Source organism: Etheostoma cragini, chromosome 1 (assembly GCF_013103735.1).
Source record: "Etheostoma cragini isolate CJK2018 chromosome 1, CSU_Ecrag_1.0, whole genome shotgun sequence".
Lineage (NCBI taxonomy): Eukaryota > Metazoa > Chordata > Actinopteri > Perciformes > Percidae > Etheostoma > Etheostoma cragini.
Window position 1 is genome coordinate 19,432,468 of NC_048407.1, and position 26,957 is coordinate 19,459,424.

Here is a 26,957-nt window from a genome sequence, read left to right on the forward strand (position 1 = left end):
GGGCCCTTTACCTTAAGACCAGGGGAGAATGGGTTTAGGAGCTCACATTGCCCAGGGCCTGTGTTAGACTCAGGCACTAACCCAATTTCACACTGTGTGACTGGACCTGGCCGGTTTCAATGCAGCATATGAGTGTTAGTGCCATCTGGTCCAGGCCTGTGAAGGAAATGGCCTTGCTTTTCACACTGATCGGATTAGAGTGTTTTTAATTCATTCGGGATGTGCCCTCGCGTGTTAATTGGCTCAACATGGCCAAGAAATCTTGCCTGTTGCTTGACACAGGATGGCCTCTTCCTTAAACTTTCTTCAAAGGCTTGATGCCTCAAATTTGAGCTTTTTTCTTATTTCCCATACAAAGTGCCATGATAGTTAACAAAGTTTCTGAGAATGTGTTACACTTATAAAGATATAAAGTAATTCAGCCATATTCTCTGAGAAGCAGAGCAGTTCAGAACATAAACTCCTTTTAGGAAACATAACAAAAATAGATGTTCATGTATATATATATATATATATACAGTATATATATATATATATATATATATATATATATATATATATATATATATATATATATATATATATATATATATATATATATATATATATATATATATATATATATATATATATATATATATATATATATATATATATATATGTCTATATGGTCAATGTTTTGGGTTTGTGCTATGAGGCATTTCTTTTCTTAATATACTTTCTGATGACATTTAATTGTTGTACATTTCATAGCTTTTCTCTCTAATATGACATAAATGTTGCACAAGACAACCAGTGCCAAAAGAAGAAGTGTCAAGCAAGAAATAATGCCATAATCTTATAAATAATGCCTGCCTTAAATAACGTAAACCAAAATATCAATTTAACGGTTCCCATATTTGTTCGTAAAAGAAATGCATGCAAAAACTCTTTCATGACATTACATCTGATGCTTTTTTTCTAAAACGTCTTACAATTGCTATATATGTCAGAGGTTGCGTGCCATCTGGGTTAAGTGTCTTGCTCAGGAACATATTGGTAGATGTATCACAGAGGGAATTGAACTCAGATATCCCACACCAAAGATATGTGTCATGTCCACTGCACCACCACCACCAACAACAGTGTCTTCAGTTTGTAAATGTAAATTCCAATGCATTGCAACTCCACTATTTTAGTGCGTAGTCAATATAGTCTTGCCCATACTTGGGTGAGGTAAAACACCCAAAAGTATGGTTATTTTAAGATCACAGTTTCAATGCACTTTTAACAGAAATGATTTAAGAAACAATTCTTTTATTAATTCATACTCCTTCCAAATTTAAACAAATCTAATTTTAGGTTCCATTTTTCCAGGCTTCATTACCAGTGCCTCTAATTACATTAGTTGCACACAGCCACCTCAAATTAAGAAGTTGTTGCCTAAATATGTGTTCAAAATGCAACTTACAATCTCTATCAGCTGTCTAAAGATAACGCATGAGCAGATATAATTTCAGAGGCTGAAATGATCTGACAAGTTCTCTCTACATACCAATTAAAACAGTGTTAAGCCATTTTTGTTTGTAACACTATAGATTTAAAGGCACAATCGGTAATATCTTACTGGCTCTTGGTACAAGTTGACTGTAACAAACAGTATCAGTGGGGAGTATAAGTGTTAATTAATTTCAGTCCCTCTGTTGCTGTACCTCAATGTCTGCTGTCTGAGAAATACATTTTGCTTATAGGGATGGTTTGGCGTAATTTCACCCTAGGGTCCTTTGCACCATGACCTCGAGCAGAGAGTAGAAGCCTTCAGGCAAATGTTGTTTAACCCTTGTATTGTCTGCACTTTCGGGACCCTCTTGTTTCCCTCAGGTCAAACTGACCCGTGACTTATTTGGGGTTTTAAAAACAATTCTGAAATAAGATTTTACTTCAAAATCTATTATCAAATATTGTCTTTATCTCAACTTCAATCAATTTACAAAACATACAGTATATGTTTAGGGAATCCAATCAGTCACTACTAGAACACAATTAAAAATGGAAGTGTGATTCGTTTTTTGACATAAGGTTCATGTTGAAAAGCCACTATGGCAAAAACACAAATGGTCCTATCCAGCATTTTTTTCTGAATTGAGTCAGGAATACATGTTTATCACATCAAATAAGATAACGTAATTGATTTTCAGGTAGAAACAAATGTAACTTGTACCATTTTTCTTCTTGTAAAAATTTGAAATGGGTCAATTTGACCCGAATACCATACAAGGGTAAAATAAACTACTGGTGTACTTACAAACGTTCCAATGCCTTGGTTTATGAGTACAGCACCTATTTTTACTCCTGGAGAATTTTGGTACTATTATTAGTGTGGTAATTTACGAGATACATATTTGGTTCCATTAGCGCCTGCACTAAATAATTCGGCTGATAGCGCTTAGTCCACCAATGGGAAAAGAGCTTCAGGAGGGTTGTTTGGCTCAAGGTCATGGTGCAAAGGACCCTAGGGTGAAATTACTTTGAATCATCCCTTCAACAGGCAGAGCTGGACCAGCTGGGTATTCATAGGGAATGGTCCAAACTCCCAGGCCCCCTGAACTACCCACTGCTAACTGTGCATGTTGGATTTTGTTTCCAGAGTTAACATTGATGCAGCATTTGAAAGGTGGAGAGAGATGCAGACTGTAAAATAGACACTGAACAAACAATCTATGATGTAGTGAATATTAGCCATTTCAGGTAAATGGTTTTGTTGTTTTGTTGTTGTATGTGACAACCGGGCCTCATATGCTAACATTTTACAAACATCCAGCAGTACGCTCACTGGGCCTCGTCTTGCAAGCTATTTACTATTTTATGCTGCAATTTTAATTGTGATGCCTTAAACGGGGTGAACCATCATGACTGACAGCTGTGATTGGTCGGGCGGGTGTATGGGTAGGACTTTGATGCTCCAGCCCGCTCGCTACTGCAATAGTGTAACATTGCCAGATCTTCCTTCATGGCGCTGTGGAGGTGGGTCTGGCTAGACCACACAGCATTCCAGCATGGGAGAAAAACACGCCCTGTTTGTTGACGTTTCTTTAAACCAATAGTCATTGACTGCGATAAGCGCTGCACGGAGCCCCACGGCTGCCGCAAAATTTCCTCGGGAAGGAACTCGTTTTGGTGTAACGTGTACATTCAAAAGTTGTTTTAGTCGTTCTAGCTAGCTGTCTGGATTTTTTCCCTGCAGAGATCTGAGGAGCACTTAACGTCGTTGTTATAGAATACTACTGCACAGACTCTGGCTCAAAAAGTCAAAACTGATCCTCAACAATGGTTATTGTGTTACAGAAAATATAGAATTACAATGTAGTCTACCCTGTAAATTATAATTACATTTTATCTGTTTTTCTCATAAATGCCCAATCAGTGATCTTGATGTAAACACAGGGTTAGAATTTTTCATTTGTAAAGCAAACCATTATGGAATTATGTATGCTTCCATTGTTATGGAAACAATGGAACATTTACTTACTGTTGTGATCAAGTACAAAAAAATGAACCAAAACTTCTTAATATTAAAAGGTCTTTTACAATATTTTTGAATATATCCGTAATATTTATGGTTAAAATAAAACGTTTTTGGCCCTTGTATCACATTCATTTTTTAAATAAACAGGAGAAAATTTGTAATTATTTTTTGTCAATTCTTGGAGTTCTGCCAAGTTGTAGTTCGTAGACAGCAAGTGATCAAATCCCAAAACAGCCAAAGATGAGTCCACACCAGTGCAATTTATGCTCATACTTTTTTAATGTATCACAATGAGCAAGAAACATACTTGATGAAATATTTTCAAAGGAGTATATTCAATTACCATCTACAATCAACTTAACTAGGACAACAAGGTTTTGTGACAAAAGTTTCTTTAAAAGTCTGAAGTTCCATGTGGTTGTATGTATGTTAGTTTCCATGTAATTTGGTACAGTTTGGAAATCTTCATCATATAATTACAGTAACAAAAAAGCTAACAAGACTACAGTATAGAAAAGACATCAAGAACAACATTTTTGGTTTAACTTGCTCTTTTTTGTACATTGCAAGGCTGTTTTTTTCTACCCTCGGATGGGCTGCCTGGAGCCACAGAGCCATGCTTATGAGGCTCAAAGGAGGAGTAATTCAAGGAAACAAAAAGAAAAACTAAAGCATAAAAAAACATTGTGGCACCAGAAGTCACAAAAGAAACAGAGAGCTCCAAGTAACAGTTCATCTTTGAAGTTGGAGCAAATGGTTGTTTGGTTGTTAGTTTGGTTGTTAATTTTGGTTAATATGCTTTTTTAGTGTAACTGCCTCTTTAAGAATGAAAGCTTTGAGAACCCGTCCCCGCTCTCTGTTATTAATTTCTCTTTTTAGATTATATAATCAACAGAGAGAGGGGTGAGCCGCCATTTGACTAGAGAGCTTAACTTGTCAACTAGAGACAAGCACAAGGAAATGAAACGGGTAGCAACATGAACTGGGAGAAATGAAGCAAGCATGTCTGTCCATCCTGTCCTGAAATTTGGAAAATGTCCATCAAAGAGCAGAAGCAGAGGCAGAGCTGGAGAAAGAAATAGACAGACAGAAAGGAGAAAGAGGCTGGAGCCACTTAAGTTCAGTTTCACCTAAGGACTTTCCTCTCTGTGTCACACATGTCCATTGTTCCAGAGTCCATTCCCATTACAGAGTTGTCAGTAATCAAATAAGGAGGTGGTTTTAAAGCTGTTTTGAGCCTGCCTTTGGCTCCCATGTCCAGTTTTGGTGTGCCCACAACCTCTCATGTCCTCTTAACGAGATCTCCAAAGTTTCCCAGAGTCCTTTTTTTCCTCTTTTCATTCCTTCTTCATCTCGAAAAAAACATAAACAAAAGTTGATGTCTTGTTTTAAATATATCTATATCTGTATACAGGTACACACTCCTTTTCACAGTGGGCAAAAGATGACCTCTACAGCAAAACCTTGTCTTCATCTCTCTCTTTGTAAATGTCCATCAAAATCAAGTATCCCAATGTACGTCAGTGGATCCAATTATCCACAATAGCGTTTTGTGCCACAATAAAATATACACTTGTCTGGAGCACAACTTGTAACTTTTTTTCTTTGTGTATCAACTGCATAAAGCTTTGGCCACGTTCATGAATTCAATCAAAGTAAAAACTGCTCAGTGCTTCGGTATCGTTTCTGATCATTAATTTAAAATTGGATGGTCTAAATTTCAGTTATTCATAATCCAGCTTTGTGGTTCAGTTTGTTTTGGTGTGTAACATATTAAAAAAAAATAAAAGGCAAACAAGAAAAAATTAAATTGATGCTGACTCTTATGAAACACACACACACACACACACACACACACACACACACGCTGGCTGAATCTGATGTAGAGACCTCAACATTTTCTTCCACAAAAGAGCCCAAAAGATTACACTTTGAAAATAAGAAAGCAGAAAGTATGAACATAAAGAACATTATCACACCATAAAGTGGCAAGGTCATGTTTTTTGTTTCATAATGTCAACAATTCAAATTAAAGCTAGTGTTAATTTATGATAAAAAGTCATATAAACAAACTAAAATACAAAGACTTACAAGAAAATAATACATGTCTGACATTGTCTGAAAATAAAATAAAGCAAACACATTTGAGAAAACTGTACAACTTAAGAATTTTTCAAAATAAGAAAGTACATGAACAGTATTTCAGGGAACTGGACATTAGAGAAGTAGCAAGCTTGCAGACCAAATATCCTGACTTTTCAACAGCATGCTGTAGAATTATAACCAAATCACATTGCTCTGCAAGACAAAGCACTTTAAACACACCTCTGAGATGTGCCTTGTATTCATTTGGGCAAATATATTGACTATACAAGAGTGGCCAAAAAGTACTTTTTCAAATTTCAAATATGTATTGGTTTTGGTTTTTAAAATAAAAGTCGTCACTGAGAGGGCGGGGTTACCTATGCTCATCCATTTCCATTGCAATACAATTAAGTTGGTAACTTCTTTGGACATGAAAGCATCCTTGCTATTTGAAATCAAGGGACATCTTCAAAAAACCTCCTACTTTTTCCAGAAATAATGCTTTGGAATGAAGATGTCCCTTTAAAACCTGTAATCTATGTGTGGAAGTGGCACCCTGCAGACACATGGGACACGTCACTGGTGGATTTCCCAGGAATGGGGCAACCACACCTCAGCAAAACAGCCATCATTTCCCTCTGAGGCTAGTTGTATGTTGACTGTCATAAATGTTACGAAACCTATCAGACGCATCAGTACCAGATGTATTATATACATTTTTTGGTAACCACTATTACTTGCTTTAACAAGTAAGATACAACCTTAACTGGATGGAGGGATGTTCAGCAATGTTCCATGCTAGCACAAAATGACATATGGAGGTCACGTTGTTCAGCAAACAATGATGGAAAAGAATTACACAACAGTTTACAGTCACTTTAAAAATGAGAAAAAATAGATTGAGAGAATTAAAAGCAATTAAATGAAACAGGATCAGTCCTTGCTTAAGAAAAATCCATTGTGATATTTGGAATGCACTGTTCTTTACAAACGTTATAGATCATTGGCTTTAAACATTGGTCTGTTCAAAAAGAAAATCAGCAAAATGTCCTTTGGAACATATATTCACAGTCTTCAAAGTTCCGTTTTTGCAACAAGAACAAAAAGGTGTTGCAGAGGCAAGAAATTGGTGTATTGTTTGTTTTAGTTAAAGCTTAGCCAAAAGCAAAATGAGCATGCATCTAGGTACTTTTTTTTCTTTCAAAATTCTACATTAGCAGCAAAACGTATGTCCTTGAAGACCAGACCTTATACATTTTCTTTGAGAAAAAAAAATGGACATTTGAATGTGACAAAAAAGTCAAAAAAAGATGAATAACCTCTATCTTACAAACTGCAATGGCTCTGTAACGGTGCTACTCCACAATGCAAGGACAAGGGCCCTTTTTGGTTTTTGGTATTTACGTAAAAAAGCCACCTGTTTGCTTGCAAAGAAGCAAAAACGGCAACTCTGATGCGTACTCCTTTATCTTTTAAAACTTTGTTTTCTTTCCTCTAAAAACAGCAACAAATCCTTAAGTATAAAGAAGCCTCTTTTCTCATATTTATGCACCAATGGTGAAAAGTGTTTAGTCTTTGGATTTTCTTTTTGTCTTAAAGCGTGAGAATTATTATTAGTATTCTTTTTTCATTTTCATTTATGACAACAAAAATGTCAAAATGAAAATAAATACTGTAGCCACACTACATGAAAAACAAAAGACCTGCTTTGTAGTGTACATATCTACAAACACAGGAGATCAGAGAAAAACTAAGTGCGAAGAGAGGAACAAGTAGAGTGAGAAATAGGAGTCAGACAATGATAAGTGCACAAAGGTAACACAAAAATTAAATAAAATAAAACTTTCAATATTTCACCCAGGATCATTTTTGTTTTGGTTAGCGCAATACCAACCAAACCATAAAATTTAAATAATTCTAAAAGAGGATCCTGCCTTGTCAGGAGGGGCATTTGGGTGAACTTTTTCCCAAAGGTTTGAGAATAAGACAGAAATAAAGCTGAGATAAATTACCTGTCCATAATCTAGTCTATCGGAATGACCAAGACAACATCAAATGAAGCGTCTTAAAGTTGAACAATACAAAAGCTAAATGTACACAAAGTTTTTTTTTTTTCAACCTACCATACTGTTTAAATTCATTTCCAATGCAACAATCTACTTAACACCAAAAATGTTCATATCTATCATAAATACAGAAGGTTGTTTTTTTCAATCAAAACTCTTTTTATCGACCATTATGTCTGCAATGCTCTCCTTATCTGGGTATGATGGGATTGCGATCCCTTCCCTCCCCCTTTAAAAGGATTTCCAATTTTAAAATCAGTAAATCATTTACCCTTTTTGAATGCCCAGAAACAATGCCTTATTAAAATTTCATTCAACTTAAAACTTTGTTATTAAATCAAGTTCTGAAAGAAAAAAAATGCATATCTCCTGTTGGAAACAAAAGGTGTAAAACATGGATTTCTGTAACAGAAAAAAAACTTCTGTGACCTGTTGACCTGAGAATAAAATAGACATTACATTATTCTTTTACCTTTGCAAGCCATTTTCTGAATGCTTAAATAGCAAGAAAACTGATAGACTATTCTCCCATACAGTACATACTGGCTTTTTGTGACTGTGCTATTGAGTAGAAATTATTACAAAACAAAGGGACAACTTGTTGACTTGTATTTCTTCAAACAGGTTCTTGGGCCATTTGTCAACTTTGAGGCAGTCCATTGCCATACAGTACAGCATTCCTCTAACATCACCCAAAACATAACTGCAGCGACCTTTTCTATTCTCATATATTAGTATGCATGTATTTCAGTTGAGTAAAACAAAAATGAAAGAACAAAACGAAAACCAGCATGTTGATATGGGAAAACAATCCACTAACATTTAAATTTTTGGTTACAAGCTTTGGAATTGCAGTTAGTCTTTACACATCTTTTTCTGAAATCGGTTTGTATACTTTTAATGTATTTTTAACATTGCTGCTTTTTATGTTTTTTCCATTTGTGATTTTTTTTGTCTTTTTTGTGTGTTTTTTTTTTTAAATATTGTCCATCGCCGAAAGCTCTTTTACAATCTGATGGAGTCTGTTCCTACACTAGCAAGTTTACTACATCTACTACTGTCTTTGACAAAGCCAGGCTGCTGCGGCTCCTCCGCCGTCCTGCCAAGCCTTTCGGCTGACTTCTGACTGCTGTCAGAGTCAGACTCGTCGGTAAAGACGTCTGTTGGTATCGAGGTCTGAACTCCTGAGGTGCTCAATGAACTTGAGGTAACCGTTGAAGGTGAGGACATTGGAGGAAAAGAGGAGGAAGAAGAGGAGGGACTGGCATTGGGCTTCCCAGCTGAAGCTCTGGAGAAAGGGGCCTGGGGCCATGGTTTCCCGGCAGCTGTGGTGTTGAGTGGGGTAGTAGAGGAGGAGCAGAGGGAAGAGGAGACAGCAGAGGATGGCATGGTGGCTGATGTTGTTGGCGGGGGAGGGGGGTTGCTGATGGGATGAGTGGCAGACTGCGAGGTAGATGCGGTGTTAGGATTGGGGAAGCAGGCTGAAGAGTGAGGTAATAAACTAGTAGCGTGCTCTTTGGCATTTCTGGCTGATCGCTTGATTGTTCTGTGTTTGTGCAATGCCGATTCCAGGTGTTGACTGAGTGCTTTCTCCCCATCCAACGTAGTGTCACAAGCCAGGCAGTCATAGAGACTTCCAGCCCCTGCACCTACGCCACCAGGGACACGCAGCAACATCTCTTGCAGGTTAGCCACAGACTGACCAAAAAAACAGTTTGATTTAATGTGGGTAATAGCCGCTTCTTCCTTGGTGAAAACTGTTTGACACTTGCGGCATGCCAGTTTACACTGCACCTTGGGGACGATGTACTGGTCTAGATGGGGGTCCACAGCTTTGCCATCCATCTCTTTCTGCTCAGAGGGTACTTTATTATGAGAGGAGGTGGAGAAAGTGGGCGGTTCACTATGGGGTTTGCCCTTTCGCTCCTCTGTTTTCACTGGATCTTTGGCAGATTCTTTGCGATCCCCCAAGGATTGAGGGGGAACAGGAGTTTGGCTCGCCTTGGGTTGCTGGATCTGCTGAAGCTGCCGCTGCTGCTGCTGTAGTGCTTCCTGCAAGCTCTGCTGATATTGCTGGTAATGCTGCAGCAGGGACCCTGGAGACAGGCCCATCAGTGCTTGTGACAATGCTGGGTTGTAAGGGAAGAGACTTTCCATACCATACATAGGTTGCAGGTAGCCCCCTTGGAGAGCCCCGGGGATCTGTGGGGAGTAATACGGGGAAAAGCCAGGCATAAAGTATGGCAGGAACTGGTTTGTGAGGAGAGCTGTAGGGTCTGACGCCAAAGCAGCCTGCAGCGCCTGAAGCTGGGCAGGGTCTACCACATACTCCATGCCAGGTGTGGGCATTGAGGTGGCAGGTACAGCTGTGTCTGGTTTCTCCTTCTTGGCGCTGGCAGCAGAAGTTGAAGGGGCAGGGGTGCTTCCAGTTGACGATGGGGTTGAGGGCTTCTCTGTCTTTTCCTTGGACTTCTCCTTCTCTCTTACCTTCTCAGAATCACGTTCTTTGGGAGGTTCAGGCCGGGAGCTGGACTGGGTGGTTATGGAAGTGGAGTTGGATGTGGAGGTGGGGCTTAAGTGGGAAGCAGACGTGTTGGTCTGGGCTGGGCTGGATGCAGCAAGATACGATGAGGAGGGAGGCTTGTTGGGTAATCCAGATGTGGGGAGGCTAGGTGAGGGAACACTGGCACCAGGCATGTTCAGGAGGTTTGAAGGTTTTGGAGGAGTTAAAGCTGGAATTTGTTTTAAATAAAAACAAAAGATTAATCGTTATATTTCTTTGATGAATTCAAAATGATTTAAAAAGAAAAAGAACACAAGATAAGTGGATCACAATAAGATACATTGTGCCATTATATAATATACACACAAAAGAGGTAAATGAACATAGAATGATAAAAAGCTCATGTTGGTCAGGGTGAGCCATTTGTATAGTCTGTTCTGGCATTTGCGGGTCGAACAGTTAAGACGACAAGGAGATTCTGTACTCACAGATGTCAACAATGGCAACAGGCCTTAAATTATGCTACACACAGTATGTATGTGTTCCAGTGTAAATGAGTACATGTGACAAGCTGATTGATGGGAAGAGTAGAAATAGTGTCTTCTGGTGTTGTACTGGTGTTGGTGGTGTTGGCATTTACTAGGTTTTACATTTAAGTAAAATGTGCAGTTGTTAGTTGTTAGTTAGTTACATGTTAATTAAAAAACAAAACTACAACTCAAATCTGTAAATCATTGAATGAATCAACACGATGACATACCTGAATTAGATGAGTTAAAGCTGGAAAGAGAGGGGCTGCCAACCCCTGGCAACAGGACAGATGGGATGCCTTGCAGATTTGGATAAGCTGACTGAAGATTCAGAGCCTGCATTGCAGGGTTATCAAACAAACCCTGCTGCTGCATGGCCTGCTGCTGCGCCAGTCCTAAAACTTCATTGGCCTTCTTAATGCGGTCCATCTCTTGCTGGGCCATAAGTTGGCGGACAGTGGCGGGGTCAAAGTATTCTTTTTCCTTATCAATCTGGCTGCCAATGGTATCCTTCACCTTAGAGATGTGTTGCTGGGAGAAAATGTGATCACGAACAGAAAGGCGAGCACTGTACTTGACACCACACAAAGTGCATTCAGTCTTCGGCCCCTCGTAGGATGTCTGATTTATTCCGAAGTGCTTGGCCATGTTGAGCTTTGCCTTTTTCTCCTTGGCACGGGCATTTTGAAACCACACCTGAACCACTCTCTTTGGAAGTCCAATGTCATTGCCAAGTACCTCACATTCCAGCATAGTGGGAGTCCTGTAGTCATTAAAACAGGATTTTAACACTTTCAGCTGGAGGTTAGTCATCTGGGTTCGGAAGCGCTTTTGGCCAGGTCGATCACCGCTGTCAATGCTCCTGGTACCTGAGGCTCCGGGACTTGGTGAGCATGGGTCAGCCAGGCTGGACGTCTCACTGTGATCAATGATATGTTCATTCTCAAAGTCCTTAGCATAATAGCTTGTTGCAGGGCTTACCAGCCCTGAGGACATCTGGTCATCAGTTTCAAGGTTTGGGGCTGTGCCCCCAGACTTAGACAGGTAATCACCGCTATTTTGGCTGTGTTTTGCATCAGCACTGTCATTATCAGCATTGGCCTCATCACCTGTGGTTGTGTCAGTGATGGCTGTGTTCACAGAAGAGCAGTCATCATTATCCAGTTTGCTGTGATCAAAGCTGAGGTTTACAGAGGACACGGTTGCACTCTCAAAATCTTCCATTCCCTCAACTTTAATAGACGAGGGGCTCAGTAGAGCCCTGGGTGACAAATCCATGCTTTTGTTTACTGGTGACATGGAGGAACTTTGTCCATCACTGTTTGTTGGGGCCAGTTGGGAGTAACTTGCAGTTTCTAGAGCATCTATCTTTATTTGCATACCCTCCTGGTCAGGTAACATACCAGCAAGAGCTAAATTGTATCCAGCACGTTTGGCTTCATGCCAGTGACGAGAGCGAATGTGTGCCTCAAGGGCAGTTTTTGCTTTAAAAAGAGCTCGACAGAAAGGGCACCTACGATGTGCTTGAGCTGGCCCTACTGCTCTAAACTGACCTTTTCTCTCTCTGGCTCTGGTATTTTGGAACCAGACTTGCACTACTCTCTTTTTTAATCCCACCTCATGAGCAATATGGTCAAGCATTTTACGTGTAGGATTTGAATCTAATAAATACTTCTGATAAAGGACTTCTAACTGCTCCGGTGTGATGGTGGTTCTGAGCCGCTTGTCTCTCTGTGGCTCTTCTCCACTATTTGTGCTGTCATTTTCTCCTGGGCTGGTGCCAGCTTTCTCTTCTAACTTCCTCTTCAGGGAGTTCATGGTGGAGGTAGGAGTGGACGGAGAGGTGGCAGAGCTGCTGGGAATCTGTGGCATTGCCCCAGACAGTAGCTGACTTGCCAGGAGAGGATTGCTGGGATCAAATAGCATGAAAGACATATCAATTGGACGGTCTAGGAATTGAGGGTGGATGAATTGATTTTGCACAGAAAGGAAGTGTAATTGCTGGTGTTCTTGCCAGTGCTCAAAGGAGGGGAAGCCAATCTTGCATTGCTCACACTGATACGGGATCATTTGTTGTGCTAGTTGTTGGGTGGTCAGGTGTGCATTGAGGCTCATGTGAGGGCTTTGCGATGAGGCCTGGCTTGTCTGAGAGGCTGAGGGACCACACTGTTGCTGTTGCTGAGAGAAGGAAGGAGATGAATGTTTGATGGGCTTGGAAATAGATTGAATCTTCTCTTCTCTCTGGGGTCTATGGTGTTGTGCCTCAGACTGTGGTTGATGCACAACTTCCTGCTTAATAGAGGTTTGGTTTTCTCGTGGATCAACAGAAATTTCTGGTAACTGCTTGGGCTTCTCATCATAGAGGTTTGAGGTGGATGCTGGTGATGCCTCCTCTTTCTCAGTTGATGGGAGGTGTGAGAATGCTGAAGTGGAGGGTGGAAGTGGGCAGAGACTTGAAGAGGAGGGCATTGGGGTGTGACAGGAAGACCCAGAGGGAGTATAACAGTCATTGGGATAATCCACTGAATCCTCATTTTGGCTGTCATATTGTCCATCTTCATCTTCATCTTTGTAACACAGCTTCTTTTGGTGTTTTATAAGATCAAATATACGCTGGAAAACCAGACTGCATTTCTTGCATTGGTAGTTCAGATTTGAGGTGCGTATATAGCGGTCATTTGACAATTCTCGTCTTTCACCCTCTTTTGCTCCTTCACCCTGGTTTTCATAATTTTTCCTAGCCTTCTGGCGAGCATTTTGGAACCACACAACAATTACACGAGTGGGGAGGCTCAGAAGGTTGGAGAGCTGTTCAAATTCATCATCTTTAGGATAAGCATTGGCATCAAAGAAGTCTTGTAGCACTCTTAGCTGGTAGTCAGTAAATCTAGTCCTTGATGATCTCTTACTTCCATAAAATTCTTGTTTCAGAGGTTCAGGGGAAGGAGGTTTAGAGTCAATTTTTGTGTCTTCTAAAGTTGTCGTTGGTGGATTATTGAAATTGTATGGTGAGTCTTTGTTGCGCTGTCGCTCTTTAAAAAGGGTGTTTCTGAACCAGTGCTTTATGACTTTTTGTGGTAGCCCTGACTTGTCTGCCATCTCCTTAATCTGTTCCTCATTTGGCGAATTGTTGATATCAAAGTACTGTCGCAGGACCCTAAGCTGGTCATCTGTGATGCGCGTCCGTGGCCTCTTGTTTTGCTGCTGCTGTAGCATAGCTGGTGTAAGCTGTTGTTGATAGAGCTGTGCCAGGTCTGAGGCTAAGCTTGGCTCAACAGATTGTAGCTGAGGAGGCAAGGACTGGAGAGACATGGACTGCATCATGAGCGGTGAGAAGATGGGCAAATCCATTGGCATGGGAATTTGTGCCATTTGAACTTGTGGCTGTGGGGTATGTACAGTTGGGGGCGTGAGTGAAGCAGCAGAGACAGGAATATTTGGTGTGGGAGCTCTTTGGGGTGGAGGAGGAGGAGGTGGAGGTGGAGGAGGAGGCTGTGGAGGAGCAGGAGCAGCCTCTGGTGTAGGGGGTCTCAGTGGATAGAGTTTATCATATTGATCTCTGTATTCCTTGGCAAATCTCTCGAGGGATCGAAATGGAAAGAAAGCCTGGTGGATATGCTCCTGGTGACTCTTTAGAATAAGTATGTTTGAAAACAGCTTGCCACAGGCTTCACACTCCAGTTTCTCTAATCCCTCAATGGGGTCCACCACTCTTGTTATCCCACCTGGACCACTTGATCCTGCAGGTCCAGCTGTCTTTTTCTGAGCTTTCTGTTTATTTTCATTGTACTGAATTACTAACTCAAACCCAAAATTTTCCAGCAGTGCTTTGGTTGCATTTCCTCGAGCATCTGAAGCAATCCTTGGGGGCAAGCCAGTATCATGGTTTATGTTTATTGAAATATGCTGAATGTCCTTCTTTTCTCTTGGCTTACTGTCTGTAGAATCTTTGTTAACATTTTCCTCATTTTTTTCACTTGTTCCCTTCTCTCTTTGTAGTTCTCTGTCTTTCTCATTGTGAGAGGAGGGAGGTCTCTGCTTTTTTTCAGCTTGCTGAAGAAGAGCTACACTCTGCTGCAGCAATGCCATCTGGCCCTGAGCATGTGAGTGAGCCTGTTGCTGCTGTTGTTGTTGCTGCTGCTGCTGCTGTTGTTGCTGCTGCTGCTGTTGTTGTTGATGTTGCTGCTGAAGGTGGTGGTGCATCAATTGCTGCTGCAAGCAACTCTGCTGGGCTGAGTTTTTTAGATCTTCCAACAGTGAGGAGGTGGAGGATCCTGCAAGGCCAAGTGCTGAGTTACTGAGGTTGATCTCTGGGTTTAGCTGAAATTCTGCTCCAGGGATGTAGAAAGGGAACAGCAACTGCTGTTGTTGCAGGGGGAGAAGTGCATCAGTTGTCATTGGGAAGTGCTGCAGAAGGGCTGGGTTAAATAGCTGTGATTGTAAAATAGCAGTCTGCTGCTGAAGCTCTTGCTGAAGCTGGGCTTGAGCTTGGGCTTGAGCCTGAGCTAACTGTTGTTGTTGCTGAAGCTGTTGTTGTTGTTGTTGTTGTTGTTGTTGTTGTTGGTGTTGTTGTTGTTGATGTTGATGTTGTTGTTGTTGTTGTTGTCTAGCAGACAGCATGTCGGAAATTTTAGACTTTTTTACTTCATGGTTCTCAGATGGTGAGGAATAGCAGCTCACAGAAGAATTCCCCAGGCTTTCAATGCTGTGAGTCTGGCCCATTTGGTTTCCTCCAAGAATACTCTGAGCTGTTTTCGAGCCAGAAGAACTGTGATTTGTAGAGCTAGTAGTTGAGTTGATGGCTGAGCTTGGACTAGATGTTGAAGTACTGATGCTGGAACCAGTTGCACTTGCAGAGCTAGGGATTCCTCCTGCTGCTTCAAGCTTGGCTGCCCTAGCTTTTGTTTGGTGTAGAACAGAGCGCATGTGAATCTCCAGAGTAGAACTCTGGCTATACGCCACATTACAGGTGCTGCACTTGAATGGCTTGTTGTCAGGGCTGCTGGTAGGCTCAGGCTGGCCAGTAGTGGACTCCTGAAGAGCCCTCTTCACCTTGTGCAGGTGGGAGACTGAGTTATAGTGAACCAAAAGAATGTTCTTCTGTGTAAAAGACTCTTTGCATACAGTGCACTTGAAAGGTCGAGATGGATCCAAGAACTTCTCCATGGTAAAGTTAGGACCCTTTCTGAATGGCAAAGCACGTTTAGGTTCAGATCCTGAATCCTCCTGTAGTGAACCAGAGTCACTGCCTGTTGGGCTTTGTTTCTCCTCAAGGTCACTTTCATCTCCCTCTTTGTCATCTTCTCCCAAACTTCCATGCTCCTCTCCAATGGATGGGTCACCCATTACCATAATGTCACCATTCATCAATAAGCCCCCATAAAGCTGCTGGATATCAGCTTCACTCAGCTCCAGGTGGCTGGTTTCTAAATGTTTCTTCAAGGCCTGAAGTGTTCTGAAGCTTCGCTGGCAGAGGCAGCACATGGTGGCTGCCCTGATCACATGGTACTGTGAATGGAGCTGTAGTTTCTCTACAGTCTTGAAGGCCAGACTGCATTGGTTACAGCGGTACTTGTACACATGGCGATCTGAAACAGGCAATTGGGGCCTTTTGTTGTGAACTTCATTGAAGTGCATCTGGAGAGAGTTGGAGGACTTGAACACTTGATTACAGCCTTTCTTCCAGCACAGGAATCCTGTGGCATCATCCCTCTCCGACTGTTGATCTTCCAGAGGTGACTTGCGAGCTTCAGCTATATCTGTAGGGAGTGACACACCCTTCTCTTGATCAGCATCTGATGCATCTGTGAATAAATAAACCAAAAGAGAGCAATGTATTAGGTTCCTACATTAGGACATGAAAGCACTCATTGTGTTAGCACTCTTGGAAAGGTGAGAAAAAAAGGCTATGACTAAATACAAGAACAATTATTTTGGATCAACGGAAGTACATATCCAGAATAAAGCCTCACGCATCAGAAGTCCCTCACCTTCTGCTCTCTGTGTGTTGCAGTTCTTTAAATCCCTTTAATACGTGAAACAACAATAAACCTCGTGCTTGCAAGCTTGAAGAAACTGTGGTTTGTGCAATGAAGCAGGCCTGCTTGTTTCTTTCAGTGAATGATTATTAAGGCAATATATTCACGGCTTACTGCAATGTTTTGGGACTGATTGGGGGGATAAAAGTAAGAGCAAACTAGGATTAATCGTGTATGCAGCTAATTTAAATAACTCCCATTACTATATTGTGTTTTGGAATAGTTAACTTCATTTAATAATTTATGTGGCGTTTTTGTTTTTTGCAGGGTGCAAATGTTCCTCTAAAACAAGTTCCTTCCTGAGACTCTTTTGCAGAGCCACAGTCATTGCATCCGGAGCATAGCACCACCCAAGACATTTGTGATTGCTTTAAAGAAACGCAAACAATCCTAGAATGTATCTGTGGTGTACCCATACCGTACTCTCCAGTGCTAATACGTCTGTCAATGCGAGACTAAAAGTCCATTAATGTCAACTATCAATTATACTGTCTTGTAAGTGCATTGTCCTTCTTGTGTCTGTCGAAAATGTTATGAAACCTTTAGCAACACAATTACCTACACAAGTACCAATGACCTACTTTATATACTTTATATATACTAACCAGCTTGCTTCTTTGCATCTTCAGAGTTGGAGTTGGCTGTAGCATGAAGGGTGCTCTGGGACTCTCTGTCTGGACTAGGTACAGGTATAAACATGCTTGTTGGCAGTACCTCAGATGCTGATACCTGGAACACACAAAGCACAAAGAAAATATAGTGTGCATAAAGTGGGCAGAATTGTTAATATTCCGTTTAAATGAATAAAGGAAAATTACAGACACAAACAAGAGAATATGCAAAGTAGTTACCAAGAAGGCGGTTAGAGAGATCAATAAGGTAACATTTGACATTGCACTAAGGATCATTGACACTAAACATGAAAATCAAGAGAGTCCTCAGGTGGACCTCATCTCATACAGTATCTCAACCAGCTAAAAGCTTTGCGGGAAACTAATAAAATAAGACTAATAAAAAACTCTTGAAAAATGACTTCTGTAATAAATAAGAAAAAGCAGGTACACTACTACCTTACACTTCAGCTTTAGCTTCAGAATTCTCTGTAGTACAGTTGTAAGTGCCAATTAAATAAAAAATTCCATTTGAGCAGAACTGGGAAATTAGATTGTGGTTTGTGTTAATAACACACTAAAAGCAAAAGAAAAACAATTTAATTACTGATAAAAAAGTTGTGCATTTTACATTTGGAGAAAATTCTTTTCTCTTTACTTTTCTAATTCGATTATTTCAAGGACGAATAAGTATTATATTGTTGATTTTTACCAAAACAAATTTTATTGCCACATATTTATAACTGCTTTCACATCCATATTGTTCTACATTCCTCTTATGTTGAAGTTGTATGTTGTACATACATAAAGCTGCAACACATGTAAATAAAAATGATCTGAAATAAATAGCCTAGGATGTATTTAAAAGAAAAAGTTTCTCTGAGAAAGCTCCCTCACTTGTTTTCAACAATAACTGATTAAAGGAGCTAGGGAGAGAGAGAGTGCCATGGATGTATCCTACTCACAGAGTGACGGCTGACTCACTATGAATGGGTCCACTACGGGTCGAATGGCGGGTCAGCAGAGTTACACATGTCAAATATCTGTATTGTCACTGCGCTGCATTTTTTTATGAACTATGATTTTCTTCCTATGGGTCACATCTCTCGGCCATGTCCAGCAGGCTCCGTCTCACAAGCTAATACTTTACCAACTGAAGTTAGTTGCATTCAATAACTTATGTGTTTTTTGCCGTGGCCGCCGCAATAGCATAGAGTTACCAGCGGAAACACTGGTACAAATACAGGTTGCATCCTATGTCCCTGTGAGCTAACAGACACACAAACTAGCACTGGTCACTGCTGTGTCAACACAAACAGGACAAAATGTTGTGTTTACTGGTAAACTGGTAAACCTTGGGTCCGACGTAAAACCGACTGCTGTCTGTTGTGGAATTTTCCTCACGTTACTCTGTCCTCTGTCACTGTCTACATCTAGAAACTAAGCTGTGCAGTGCTGGGACCAACTCTGACTGGCACATGATCACACAATGGTTTACGGAGCGGTAGATTGGCTTTGCAAAAAAACAGCGCGTTCTATGAATGGAATAATGCATTTACAATGTTGCGCAATCACGGAAATTTGATTGTGGGAAGCCAAAATCATGATCGTGATTAAAGTTCAATTAATTGTGCAGCCCTAACCCTCCTATATCCTCTTTTCCCTTCTATTACACTGGTTAACCATCAATTTTTAAACACTTTTTACCTTTCACTCTTAGCCTTAATACTTATAAGTAGTCTTTTCATGTCATATTCAATATAGATGTCTCAAATGATGGAGAAAAAGAGGGAAATCATTTTTAAAGAATGCATATTGGTAGAATATTTATTGAAAAGTGAGAGATTGCAGTGGTCAGATCTGTATGGTTGAGACTTTGTGCTCATGTACCATCTGCTTTCTAATTATTGCTCTAATAGGCACATTGAGAACACAGCTGAACATACTGTAGCATCATGTCATATAGCCTACAGGCCAGATCTAAATGGAGCAAAATCATCCTCAAGCAACAGGACTTTCAAGGTTAAGAAGAACAGTTAACACTCACCAAGTATAGACCACATTTGGTTAGTGCGTTCAAATATTTACCAGAAAACACTCCCAACTATTTTCTTCTTTGTTTTTGTTACCTCTCTATCTCTTTAAAATGAAAAGTGGAAAAAGAATGCAACCGTCATTGAAAGTCACAAAACAAAAAAAAATTTACATTACAAAGTGGACTGTTTCTATACAACGGCTTCATTAGACGATCATTGGAAAGAGCAGAGTATCCCAAGGTCAATTTTAATTTGGACCGCCTAATTGGCAAACATAGTTTAAAATGGCTATCATCCAGCCAGACTCCGAATTAATGAAGCACAATTATTTTCATTACCACTATCTTACATAGACAGAAAATGAGACATGGAGTGAGAAAGGGAGTACTCGGTTGTGTGTGTGTGTGTGTGTGTGTGTGTGCGGGCATATTATATATATATATATATATATATATATATATGCACTGTACTTTACATATGTTCTGTTTATAAGACAGAGAGGCATGAGACACATGGGATGGAAAGGAAATGAGGGAAGAGGGAGTGCAAAGACAATAGGTGAATGAAAAGATGAAGGGTGGGATAGTGAATGCATCATTATGCATGCTTGGCAAAAAATAAACGTTACCTATTTCAGAATTAATTAGGCTCCTCTCCTTAGACATGTGGAAAGGATAAAGTACCTTTCTGTCTGCATTCACCAGTTATAAAAAGGTGCTAGCTTTAATGTGTTATATTACCTCTGTTCTATCACGGTCCTCTTGTAGTGGCTCAGTACATTACTAACTCTATAAAAGAAATAAATATTGCCGTCCAACATACTAATGTGCTTGCCATTTACTTTCTAGATGGAGGATGAAGATGGCGAGGCACCAGACAGAGTAATGTTTTACTCTGTGATTGTCCGGCAGGCTATGTAGCTTCACAGAATACAACAGAGCAAAGATTTTCTCAGTGATTTACAAGAAAACAGGGCAAATAAAATTTGATATCCTCTTGATTAGCATTATCGAAAGAAAAGAAAGTATTCTCTTTACGTGGAAAATGTTGCCCCAGTGCATTGCAGTTGATAATAAATCTAAGATTACATGATTCAAAATACAAACACTACATATCTTGCATTTTATTTCATGTACGAATGGACCTGAAAACTGACGAAGATTGTGTTTCATTGTCTATAAATCTGTCTATAAATATATACAGTTTATATGAGACTTGGTTGTGGGCTGATTTGTAGTGAATAATAACATTTCCATTGCTTGTACTTGAATTTCATAATGTGGCAAAACTGTTCATTCAATTTTGATTAATCTGTGTCGCAATTATTTTAACATATTCATCATGAAAAGCTTTGTTTTGACTAGCACACAGGTGATCAAAGACATGGCAAGAATGTCAGTGTAGTGATAAATGAACTGGGAGCTAAGAGACTAGCTCATCTTAAAATCATTAAAAAATACAAAAACAGATTATGAGTTCCCCTCCTCAAATGACTGTGATTAGAGGAGAGCGGGAGAGAGGCTCTCTGATGATGCGCACATTAAGACAATGAAAAATAATAGAAAAATATGCATCTTAAAAAGGCCCAATCATTTACAATGAGCCAAAGGGATTGCCTGCAGCCATTTCGCAATTAACAGCATTCTTTGTGTTTGATAAAAGACTGAATGTTGGCAATTTATAGAAGGAAAGATAGGAATGACAATTGTTCTTACAGCTAGGCCGCTACTACATGGTAAAGGATTGATTAAGAGTGAGTGACTAATCTTCTTAGCATTGCAGTATCCTTACACTGGTCCTTGACCTGACCCAGTGTCTGCAATCTGACGTACTCTGGCAATATGTCAGGCCTATCCAGAACAGCTTTGACTGGCTGCAGTATCTTATTAATAACTGTGAGGATAATGATAGACACAATGGGACAGAGTGGATATAGAAATTGGAATCAAAACTTAGATTGGTAGTGTGTAATTCAGCTTACCCAGATGGCAAGGCCATACATTTGTTAATCTATAGTGCTTTTCCTCCTCTGCATATCCGAACTTAGAAACTATGGATAATGCATTTCTTAAAGTACTTATGCATTCTATTTCCTATGGCACTGGATGACCAGAATAAACAATGTGCACATACCAATCTAACAAACTTCAGGTTACCTTGAAATATGCAGATTGGTAAGGAAAATGATTCAAGAGCATGGCTGGCTGAGAAATATAAGAATGATAATGGAGTTAACATTTCAACCTTTCAAACCACCCAGTATCCAATCACACACAAAACAAACACAACAAATGACTTACTGAGGCAATAAGCTTATCCACACAGTCAGGAGCCACGCTGTGGAGGTGTGTGAGGTGAAACTGCAGGTGGATCTTGTTGTTGAGCATGTCCTGGCACAATGGGCAGCGTAACATGGGCTGGACAGAGTGCTGCGTCATCACGTGCATTCTGAGACGATTCAGGTCCGTGTTAGTGAACTTGCAGTAGGGGCACTGGTACATCTGGGTAGTAGAGATAGGAACATAGACAGGAATAGAGAGAGGGAGAAACAGATCCACTGTAGGTTAATGGGGTGAAATGCTGAGCACGGCGGGCCTGCTTGAAGAGGAGCTGTATATCAGGCGGAAGATTGGGGCCCCCTTCCCTCAAGCAGGCAGATCCCTCTGATCACAGACAACTGTGTAATATTGAGCACCACTGAGTCTCGGCACCTACTTCAAAGTGCTCTCATCTGTCAAATACTATATCGATTTTCCACCTTACACACAATTAGCAGTGCAACTGCAGCAGAAAGGCTGAATTCTTTGAGATTGGAGGTAAAAACAAAATGTATAAAAAGGGTCAGCAAGATAACTGACTAAAAATTATTAGAAGTATATTTTTACATTTCTTCTTTTAATTAATGTGTATGTTTCAAGCTTATAATGAGGGCTTGGTATTTGAGGATGAACTAACCTTTAGCAGGAGTCCCCTAATTGAAAGAGTTTTAAAAATAGAGTTTCATGAACATCTGGAGACATGAATGTTATCCACACTGTGTGGTTTGTAACTCTTACCTGCTCCGCAGCACTCTTCTCAGCTGTCTTGGGACGCTTTGAGGAGAGCGGGCTCTCAGAAATCTCTGACCGTGAAGAGGGCCTTTTTGAGGGGATTGGAGAATCTGACTGGTGCCGTTCAGAGTGGCCAGACACTGCTGCACATTTATTCAGATGCACACAAACACGGAGGGGGAAAGAGAGGAGAGCAGACATGTCAAGACAAGGTGAGGACTTGGCAGCTCGGGAGCAGGTCAATCAATAACACTGTGGATAAAGGGCTTTGAAATGTCTTTCTTAAATGTGATATAACTGTATTTAATGGGAATTGGGCAGAGAAAGTGTTGTTATACAATTCATGTCTCCCTGTAGAAAATCACACACACTGTTTCACTTGTCTTCCCATGTTGGTGCAGGGGAGCAGCCTTTTTTCTATGTTGGCTTGTCCGGATATTATGCAACACCATAAAATGCTAATGAAAATATTAATTTGCCACAGGGTGCAACTTTAGGTTTCACACATATTTTCAGTCCACATGAGTTTTCTAAACTTGAGACAACCCAATCAAACATCTTGAGACCTCATCATATAGCAAGAAAGGTAAAGAGATCCACACTAGACTCAACTCTGAACAACTTGATTCTGTAATTACTTCTTACCTGTATAACCGTGTGTGGCTATTAATTTTTCAGGTGATCCTGATATTGTAATACAAATTATTTTGAGCAATAGTCACATTTCTGCCTTGCCAAAAGATTAATTAATTTCAAAAGAGGAAATTCCTCAGCTCTTTGTTTCCAAAAGCAGTGGGATGCGAGTGAAGTCTTTGTTTCACTGGCATTCTGTTACCAGTTAAGCCCTCTCCAGTGTGCTGTAGTTATGTGCAAGTGGAATATGCCAAAAAAAAAAAAAAAGGACAGTGAGATTAAAAAAACCGTTTTCAAGCCCCTGAGCAAAGCTAGATTTTTCTTCAAAGAAAGATTGCATACAAAAAGAAGATTTTTAAGACACAAAAACATGCCATTGGCCTCAAACATGGCATCAGACTAAGATTAGTCATTCCCAAGCACATTCACAGGATCCAACCATGCTTCAGTGCTCAGTCTGTGGAAAGGAATACAGTACAATTGTCAGGTGGCTGCCAATCTTTGAAAAGATTTCCATTATAGTCACCTATACTGCTACCTCAAGTGTTTCACTAGCTCACACTGAATCACCGGGCTAATCCATATAAAACAATATTAAAAAAATAGAATCTCTGCAGAGCAGGGCTTCACACATGAGCCCCTGCAAACCATTTTTAAACTACTCCACTTTATAAGGAAAAAGGGAAACTAGAGGTGGGGACAGAGATACATCACAGCTGATCACTCAGCGAAGCAAGGGCTCACAGAGGAGCTAAATCTACATGGAGCCAAAACGAGGGAGCAGCAGTAGCATCCCACTTTGTCACCAGTGGAAAGAATTCACTGGGAAACTTAAGGAGTTGTCTTGCCAACAACTAACAAGCCCATAAAGAGTTAAATTTGGCCTGATTTGTACAGTTCTAGAAGGGCAAATTGAGAACCAAGGCCATTGGTCGGGGAGAGGTGGTTTGGCGGGGGGTCAGGTTAAGCAGGGCTGACCACGCTCCTGCTCCAGACATTAAAATGTCAGCTCCAATCAGGACGAGGGCAGTTGAGCTGATTACCCAGTGGGGGACCTGGCTTTGGACAGAGCAGCCTGCGAGATCTCTCAGAGACACCAGGATCAGCCAGGGAGGCCCTATTAGGGTTCAGTCACAGTCAATCCTATTAAACACATCCGCCAATAAACAAAGGGAATGTTAAACAAAACGGAGCCTCCCATTCCCTGACATTAACCTCTCAGTCATGGCACTGTCCTCACCAATTCCTCCACCTTCTCAACTCCATTTCAGTCCACCCCTACTTCCCCTGAACTCATCTCTTGATGAAAACAAAGATGTACATCTCATCTTCACATGTCAACTATCTGGTTAATCTATTGAATACTTATTCCATTTAATACTGATAATATATTTGCCTTAAAAACTGTTTTCTCTTTTTGTTGGCTTATTGAGTTAGTTAGGAAAATTGGTCTCTGCATCTTGGCTTTTTGTGTCTCCATCAGCAGCTCAGAAATACCATAAGCAACTTTTGACACCAGAAGCCTCATGGTACAAGCTAGGTGACTGCTGTAACTGAGGCCTGAGGCAAAGGACCTAAACAGTAGCCTAAACCCAACAGCATCTGTAAAAAATATTAATATCAGATTTCAACATTTTAAGCACCTACTCTTTTTCTTTAAAAACAATATAAACAAGTCTTAACTGCACTGCATGTTTGCATGGACAGAAATAAACAACAACAGCTGCTACAACTTAAACATGTAAAATTGGCATCACTGGGAATGACCTAACTTTTGTAACAGAGCGGTAGTGTAAAAATAAATTCAAAGACTTAAACGGCAGGTACGCAGGGCTCGTACCGCAGCTATTAAGAACATACAAAACAGAAAGTAAGCTTGGATTAAGTAGACAAGTATCCTCTTAGCCTTGTGATTAAGAGGATAAACATAATTGATTGTAAGTATATTCCACTTTCACAATTACTCAATAAGCACCAGAGAGGTGAAACAAGTGGCTGTTTATGCTAAGGCAGTGGAGAGCGGTTGTAGAAGGGACCCAACCAGCTCTCTAGCTCAGGGTGTTTTATGTATGTGTGTGTGCGCGTGTGTGTGTGTGTGTGTGTGTGTGTGTGTGTGTGTGTGTGTGTGTGTAAAAGGGAGAGACATAGACAGAGAGAGAGGGTGGGACAGATGGAGGGCTGTGGAGGCTTACTCGGACACAGTCTTTCTCGTCATGGCCAATTAAGACTCCAATAATCTGATAAATCGCCTTCTCTTAAGAACCCTACTCCCCTACACCATCACAGGCACCATGACTAACATCCAACTACTGTATCCTGTGTTTCTGTGTCAAGGGTGATGAAAGAAATGAGTGAAACATTGAAAAGCTGGGAATGAAATAGAGATTTTTGTCATGACGCACAGTCTAACACGGCAGATTGGACACTGGTGTCCGAGCATAGAAGCGTACATGCGAGACACATGGATCTACCATATGAGCAAGAGATCAAAACCAATGACCAAAACATTGGGTCCTGATGGAGCAGGGTATATAACTATTACAGGAGCCGTGTACTGTCAAGAAAGAACAGAAAACGACTCAGTGAGATATGCTGTGGATGTCAAAAATAGCTGACAACAGCTATAGACGAGGTCTAGTTTTACTTTCTGATGTTATATTGGTGGGGGTAGCTGAGAGTTGTGAAAATGTGTTTGTTTTGTTAAAAATAATTCCTGATGTTTTTTCTTTAATATATAGTATTGCTATCACTCTGGCCAAGTTACCATTGAAGTCAGTGTAACTTTTGAGAGCTTCTTGAATGATAATGGTTTAATAAGGGTTACAACTACATTTATATTTCTGTATTTAGATAGCCTTTATTATTATAAGACTCATGGTCCATAAACCATTGTATTATTTAAAACCCTGTGGTTAGTTAGATTATTCATGCTCATCCCATTCACAAGTAGTCCTCCACAGATACCACAATGGTACAGATACCCCTCCGTCACTGACCTTAATGTCTGTCAGGAGTCTGTCTGTTACCCTAACCTCTTCTGCCTGGTCAGATCCTCCATCCATACCAAAGCTCTTTTGATAAATACAGAGGGTGGGCTTTTGTTTTAAAGTACAAAAGGCAGGGCAGGAGTGAAAAAAAAATCTAAGAGTAAATTAGGTGATTATTAATTCATGCCCCTTTTCCGTAAACTAGAGGCTTTAGTGCTGTCGAATCCCGTAAGTGAATTGGACTTTGGCACCTTGTTTCACCTCCCATAGCTGGACTGTATTATTCAAGCAGCAAAGGGGCTGTCAGCACACTGCACCGTTCTCTGGAGCAATCACAGCCTTGTTGTGCTTTTAAAGGGAAACAAGATGCCTGCTGGACAGAGTGACTGACACAGCATAGACTAAATTAAGCACCACAGGTCATCTGCCAATGAAATCTTCCAGGAGTGCAATCAGCTGCGGTTGATCTGCTTTGTCGCTGAGAGAGGTTATCTTTATTCTAAAACGTGAGTTGCAGTAAAAAACATGTAGAGAAGTGGAGGATTGGGAAAAGATTCCTGATGTTTTGGTGGGGAACAGCCCCAACAGTTGAGTGTTTTAAGTCTCGTCTTAAGACACATTTTTATTCTTTGGCTTTTAACTCCATGTGAGTTGTGTGGTCCTCTGATGGCTCTCACTGTTTTACTGTATTTTAGTAATTATTATTTTTATCTATTTTTTATCTTTTTAAACCAGATGCTCTTATTTTGTTTTACAATATTTTACATTAATTGTTTTGTATGTTTGAGTTTTCTGTGCAGCACTTTGGTAACTTTTTTGTGTTTGTAAAATGTGCTATACAAATAAAGTGGATTGGATTGGATTGGAATCCCTTTTCCTACTGACAGACATGGGGTCCTCATCATCTCTGGAG

The 26,957-nt window shown here is 40.4% G+C and overlaps 1 protein-coding gene across 3 annotated transcripts in view; it reads right to left on the reverse strand.

The window, feature by feature from the left end:
• Window positions 1-3,765: 3,765 nt before the first annotated feature.
• The window catches only part of zfhx3 (zinc finger homeobox 3), a 136,123-nt gene continuing 112,931 nt past the window's right edge, over window positions 3,766-26,957 (reverse strand). For 2 of the 3 annotated variants that reach the window (XM_034872605.1, XM_034872435.1), the window contains 5 exons: window positions 22,431-22,567; window positions 21,675-21,875; window positions 17,333-17,456; window positions 10,920-16,493; window positions 8,662-10,388 (listed from right to left, as the gene is read on the reverse strand). In XM_034872605.1, the coding sequence (XP_034728496.1) occupies window positions 8,662-10,388; window positions 10,920-16,493; window positions 17,333-17,456; window positions 21,675-21,875; window positions 22,431-22,567 (7,763 nt within the window). Of the gene's footprint in view, window positions 10,389-10,919; window positions 16,494-17,332; window positions 17,457-21,674; window positions 21,876-22,430; window positions 22,568-26,957 lie in introns of all 3 variants that reach the window. The other variant, XM_034872511.1, reaches the window with a different exon arrangement.